At 32.6% G+C, this 7,060-nt stretch overlaps 1 protein-coding gene across 1 annotated transcript in view; it reads left to right on the forward strand.

The window, feature by feature from the left end:
* DIAPH3 (diaphanous related formin 3) overlaps positions 1-7,060 on the forward strand; it is a 522,774-nt gene that overhangs the window by 259,909 nt on the left and 255,805 nt on the right. Inside the window, 2 exon segments of the mRNA XM_017892515.1 lie at positions 1,645-1,739; positions 6,062-6,163. Of these exon segments, the coding sequence (XP_017748004.1) occupies positions 1,645-1,739; positions 6,062-6,163 (197 nt within the window).

Genomic DNA, 7,060 nt, shown 5'->3' on the forward strand with positions numbered 1-7,060 from the left:
TTTTTTTTTTTGAGATAGAGTCTCACTGTGTCACCCAGGCTGGAGTGCAGTGGCTTAATCTTGGCTCACTGCAACCTCTACTTCTTGGGTTCAAGCGATACTCCTGCCTCAGCCTCCCGAGTAGCTGGGACTACAGGTGCATGCCACCACGCCTGGCTAATTTTTTGTATTTTTAGTAGAGATGGAGTTTCCCTGTGTTAGCCAAGATGGTCTTGATCTCCTGACCTTGTGATCTGCCTGCCTCTGCCTCCCAAAGTGCTGGGATTACAGGCGTGAGCCACCGCGCCTGGCCAAATCTCTATTTACTCTTATACCATTTATGTATTTTATCTTGTTCTTGGGATATTAAGGATTATAGACATCTGTGAGTTTTATCATGATTATTTCATATTTAAGACTTCTTGGGTTCAGAACTTTGTGTATTGGTGATATGAACACAGATGGTGCCCTTGTTAACCTGTAGGTGATACATGATAGTCTCACAAATCAGGTATACAACCTCAATACAGAAAAGAAGCTGATCCTGTTTCCTGAGTTTTATAAAAAATAGTCATCCTTTGATATCAGAGGGATTGGTTCCAGGACTCCTGATGAATACCAAAATCCACAGATGCTCAAGTTCCTTAGAGTCAGCTTTTATATCTGTGGTTTCTGTATCTTTAGATTTAACCTACTGTGGACTGAATTTGATCCACAGTTGGTCAGATTTGTGAATGTGGAACCCACAGATATGAGGTGTTGAACATATTGTCTTTATCCAGAAATACACATACTAGATGACATAGACATTCATTAAATAAAAAAGAAAAATAATAGACTATTGATTTGCAGGTGCTGAGTATGGTTAAGAAGTGACATCTTGAATGTAGAAACATAATAGTAGAATAAGGGGTGAACTAGCAAAATCATTGTATCTGTTGCTGTGAAAATATCCTACTTCAGTAACTTTTGAGAAAATCATAATAATAGTTGATATAAGAGGCATCCAGAAAGATGTGAATAATGTTTAGAATTCTCAGTAATAACATATTTTACTATCTATTACATTTGGATCATTTTCAATGAGAATTTGTTTTCTAAAATTGGATATTTTAAGCTTTGGTTGCATCTAAAGATTTCTCTAGCATACTGTTTACAATGTTTCTGAATAGTGAAGTGCTACTATTACTTGTAAAAGTGTTAATGTACTGCTTAGCAGTTTTCTTAAAATACTTTTTGCTGAACTCTTTTCTAAGGCTAGAATAGATACAAGCAACTAACACCTATGTTTAGACAAATATTACACGCACCTATTGTGGTTTTCTCATTATTTTCATTGCAATGTGATGTTTTTATTGTGTACCTTATTTCATTTTTTGTTATCACATGAAAACTGGCATCATTCTTATGGTAGATAAATAACTGAGCATTTAAAAATCAACCTTGGATCCAGTGCAATAACACAGGACTGTTGTTTAAACACTAGCTTTAAAACTAGAGAAGAGTATAAAATGTGGTAATGAAAGTTTCCCCCATAATAATTATATTAAATGTTTGAATTCTCTTTTTTTCTGAATTTATTTTTGATTTTATAAATAGAACTACATCTGAAATACTTTTTTAAACCTTATTCATTATAAACCTTTCTCTCTTTCTTCCTCTTAGCAATCTTTCTGAGCTCTTTTCGGGTGCCATATGAGGAAATCAGAATGATGATATTGGAGGTAGATGAAACACGGTTGGCAGAGTCTATGATTCAGGTAAACAAACAGGCACAGCTTAAATTTCAATATTTCATTGCAAGCTTCTCATTAAATAGGAATCTGTAAGTGAAGCAAAATTCTTCACCCAAATCATTCAACTGGAAAATCATTGCTGCATAATTAGTTTTAGCATAACTTCTGTATTGCCAGGAGAGAAAGCTGCATCTTCTCTTAACTGCTCATGAAATATAATGCTATCAAATGATTACATTTTAAGTATTTTAAGTTATTGTTTCTGAAAGGCAAATTGTTTAATTTTACGTTTTTGTTATACTTTAGGTTATTAATGTGTTACTTAAAATTTGTTTCTATAGCCCTTTTAGAATGTGTTTTTCTTTGGCTTATGAAGATATTATTATATGGTTTAGAAGATTGAGGGAGTTTTCATTTACAGTTACCTTTACTAACAATTCTTTGAGCCATTTGGGCTCCTATGAGTATTAGAGATTGTTTACATAGTATTCTGAATTTATTCAGAAGGCTAGAAGATTTTGTTAATGATTTTATTCATAGTATTTTCAAATGAGTGCTAGCATCGTGTTGAAGTTATTGCTGAATTCTACATAAGAAATCAATAATGTATATCTTGATAAAATTTAAAGTTGGAGAATCAAAACACAAATTATATAGTGAGAGATTATCTTCAGCTTACCATCTTTTGTTCTGATAGTGGATATATTTAGGAAAATGATTACTTAGCCATATAAAGAAACCAAATATTTGTTAGTGCCAACAAGCAATTAAAGTTATTTTGAACATTTTAACTAATCAATAAATTATATCTTTGGAAGTTGTTCTAAGTGTTGCCTTTCCTATCTTGTCTTCTAAATGTAGTGGTCATAATTTCACTAGTGATTTGTGCTGTGAGTCTCTGAGACTCATAAACTACCTGATTCAGCTGCTCTTATTTAAGCATTTTTTTTCTCTTTCACTTTCTTTTTACTGGATTTTCATCTTCATTCATGTTGATTATGTGTGTGCCTTCTTGCTGGGAATAGATTCCAACTTCCTTAAATAAAATTTTTCTACTTAATACTTGTTTGTATTTCTTATAATGAATTAGTTAAATATTTACAGAGTAGCTTTTAGCTTGATTACATGAATGTTTTAAATGAACATGTCGTTTTGTTATATAATAGAAAAGAGATGATTTGCTTTTTAAAATTCATGTCCAAAGTACATTCAGCTCTATATATTTTGTAACATATTAGTTTTTTATTGGTACTGTAACAATTCACCAAAAACTTATTTGCTTAAAATAATACAAATTTATTATCTTACACTCCTGTAAAACAGAAGTCTGGTATTGGTCTTACTATGCTAACATCAAAGTATTGGCCGAATGGCCTGTGTTTCTTTTTGTAGGCTCTAGGGAAGAATCTGTTTGTATTTCCAGCTTCTCATGATTGCTCATACTCCATGGCTGATAGAACCATTCCTTCATCTTCCAAGACAGCAATCTTGCATTCCTCGATTCCTTTGTCTCATAGTCACATCTCCCTCCAGGTCTATTGTTTTTCTCTCATCTACTTTTAAGAACTTTTTGATTACATTGGGTACATCCAAATAATTCAGGATAACCACTCTAAGGTCAGCTGATAGCAACTTTAATTCCATCTATAACCTAAATTCCCTTTGCCATGTAACTTAATATTTTCATAGGTTTTGGTGATTAGTCATGTACATCTTTAGGAATGGATGTCATTATTGTGCCTATCATACTTTCTAAATATAAAACCAGCCTTGGGTATTTCTAAAATGTAAAATTTATTTTGAACATATATAAGGTTTTAATATATTCATTAAAAAGTAAAAATTTCTTGCTATTTGAACTCTTAATTTTAAAAGTATAGTCCTTATTTTAATGTGAAGAACTTCCTATTTTGACCAGGGCATGGAAACAGAGCTTTATGTTGTAATAATCATGATTTTGGTTCTTTGTGTTCACTGTGACGGTTATATTTTGACATATTTAGTTACTTATTTGTATATATGTACAGGTCAGCAGTATGTCATTGTTTTGCCATTTTTCATGCCACTTTTCCACATCATTTCTTACCCATTTACCTTTGTTTGTCACACCAATCATTTATTAATTCATTTTGCAAATGGTTTATTTTATGTACCATGTCCAGGGCATTGTATTAGGCTCAATAATTTTTATTTTTTATTACCTTTGTTTCTTTTTGAGACAGAGTGAGACTCTGTCACCCAGGCTGGAGTGCAATGGTGTGATCTCGGCTCACTGCAACCTCCGCCTCCTGGGTTCAAGCTCTTCTTCTGCCTCAGCTTCCTGAGTAGCTGGGATTTCAGGCGCCCGCCACCACGCGCAGCTAATTTTTGTATTTTTAGTAGAAATGGGGTTTCACCAGGTTGGCCAGGCTAGTTTTGAACTCTTGACCTCAAGTGATCTGCCCGCCTTGGCCTCTCAAAGTGCTGGATTACAGGCGTGAGCCGCAGCACCCGGCTGTATGTTAGGCTCAATAGGAATTAGACTTGATCTTCTTGGAATTCATGATTTGGCAAGGGAAATGATATTTACATACATAATTGTAAAGCAAGGAAAGCAAAGTTTTAAGATTGGTTTAGACCTATAGAATATGTTGAGGCCATATGCTTTGTGAGTGTACGTGTGGAGGCAAGGGTATGTAAAGGTTGAATAGGTATAGATGTAGAATAGAGCAGAGGAGTTGCATGAAAAATGTAGTGAGAGACAATTGTTTTGGCAGTAACAATACTGTGGACTGTGAGGGAAGCTGGGCATGTGTGCATATCTGTGCAGAATTTAGCTGAACAGGAGCTTAAGATTTGCAAAGGGTATGGGGAATTTGTAAGGGGAGAAACAAAGGAAGATTAGGACCATGCGCTTAAAATCACAATAGTATTTTTATGTTAGAATGTAAAATTAATGAAGTGAAAAAATTAAAAAAATTTGGATTAAAGATGAAAATCTAATTATATATGACATATTCAGGGGGATTTGATTGTCATCTAAAAGGATGCTAAAGAAATTCAGAAGCCTGAAGTAATAAAATCTAACTCACAATCCAGCTGTCAACTAGAATGGGTAAAAAGAAAATATAAATAACCATGTCTTTTGGTCTCAAGCAATTCCACTAAGAGAAATTTCTGTTTATGTGGGGAAATCATATACTTTTATTTTTATTCAATTTGGTATTATTAATAGTGAATGCTTGTCTAGGGATGATCTTAAAATGCCACTTTTGTTTCGCTTTGTTTTGGCCAGTTAACCAAGTTTTTGTCCAAAGGTACACAGTGAGTCAATAACTTATTCTTTGATCTAATTGCTTTTGATTATAACATTCTCTAACAGTATTTTTAACTAATAACACCTTTGGGGAATTTCCCCCCATAAATCTATATAGCATGATTTAGGCTTAATTATAGTTTGTTTTCGACTTTGGGCTTGTACAGAATTTACTTATGCTGTAATTTGGAATTGTGAGCACCAACCACTATTTTTTATCTTATTTTTAATATCAATGCACTAACTTCTTGTAACACTATTATAGTTGACTGTATTTTGATACAGAGGATCTATATAGACTTTGTCCAAGGGATTGTTTAATCATTTAAGTTCGATCAGGAAGACATAGTCTTGTGTATTCCTTTAATCTTTCTTCAAGTAGTTCTGTTGTTTAAGTGTGTGGCTTACTTAAGTTTCTAAAGGACCTCTACATGCCTTTTATCTGCAAGGTATATCAATCATCATGTGTCTTCAACACCTTTTAAAATTTCTTTCACATCAGAAAAATTACTTTGTTTTAGAGACATCTTCAGTTTTTAATATTAAAACTGTAATCCTATTAGTAAATCTTGCAAGCACTGCCATTAAAATTCCTTTGATTTCTATTCTGTCCCTTCCAATGCCTTTTTGTAACAATATGATGATTTCTTTTATACCCCTGAGTGAAGTGTTAAAATATGTTTGGCTTTGCCTGAAATTTCTGACATTTAATTCCCTAAAGCTGAAATGTAATGGATCACATTCATCCAGGTGAGAAAGCTGTTCCTTTGGTGTAGGTTGAGTTCTCTTTCTCAATTATATAGCTAATCAAATAAACATTCAGTTTCAGTAGTGCTTGATTTGAATATATAATAACTCCAGGATAGAGAAATGGAAAATTGACTGTTTTCAAGATGCAGGGAATTTTGCTTAAGGCTTATTAGGAGGGAGGTTACCTAGAAATAAAACTGAAGATTAACTTCACTGGTTTTCTTTCAGTAGTTTTAAATTATATTTTAAAATTCAAGAAGTACATTTAGTGAAGATCTTTCCTTCTGGTTTTAATTTTTAGAACTTAATAAAGCATCTTCCTGATCAAGAGCAATTAAATTCATTGTCTCAGTTCAAGAGTGAATATAACAACTTATGTGAACCTGAGCAGTTTGCTGTCGTGGTAAGTACCGAGTCTCAGATAGGATTTTATACTGTGCCAAACAAGAGAACCTGTCAAGTGTTTTATATCGCCAAATGCAAAAAAGCATGTAAGCAATTACCTACATTTCATATCCATCTTACTTTTTTTTAACTTAAAGTTATTCATGTGAAATTATCTTGATTTAAAATATACATTGAAACTCTGGCATTAAGTGAAGTCCAAAGGGCTTTTGAGAAGTGTATGTATAATTTTTTTTGCTCTCTATTTAATGTCCAAATGTAAAATAAAACTGTACTTCTTATGAATAGAGAGGTATATTTGTGATTTATTCTAGAACTGTGAATTCCAACATATTGCAAGAGTAGCTTCAGTTTCTCTTTCTGATCACTTACTTGAATTCAACTCATAGTAGACTGAAATTATAAATATAGTCTCTTTCTGGGCAATGAGGATGAAAAATGAATTCACTTTAGAAAATCTTTGAGGTACCTTGATCATCATCTTGTTCTAGCCTTTTATTTATAGAAGCTGGGGTCTAAAGAAGTGAAAAAGAATTTCCAATGGCATATATTAGCTGTATTGCAACTTAAAATTTTAAGATTTTTATCAAGATTTATTTTCTGTGCTTTTTATCCTACCATCAAATTATTATTTTTAGGTTGGTTGTATTTTGTCATTATAACAATACTATAGTGTTTTTCTCTAATAAGATTATTTTTTCCCTTTTATCTTCAGTTATATTAATAATATCCAGGAATTTTGTTTGACAGAATTTTAAAAATTCAGGTTGATTTACTTAATAGCTGTGCCTGCACCTCATATTTGGCATGTTGTAGACATTTGCTTTTAAATTCCTTCCTATCTCTTCATAAACGCACTCTACTCCTCGCTACCACCAAAGTTAAAAAAAAAAAA

This window comes from Rhinopithecus bieti, unplaced genomic scaffold, assembly GCF_001698545.2.
Source record: "Rhinopithecus bieti isolate Rb0 unplaced genomic scaffold, ASM169854v2 scaffold_21155, whole genome shotgun sequence".
In the NCBI taxonomy this organism is placed as follows: domain Eukaryota; kingdom Metazoa; phylum Chordata; class Mammalia; order Primates; family Cercopithecidae; genus Rhinopithecus; species Rhinopithecus bieti.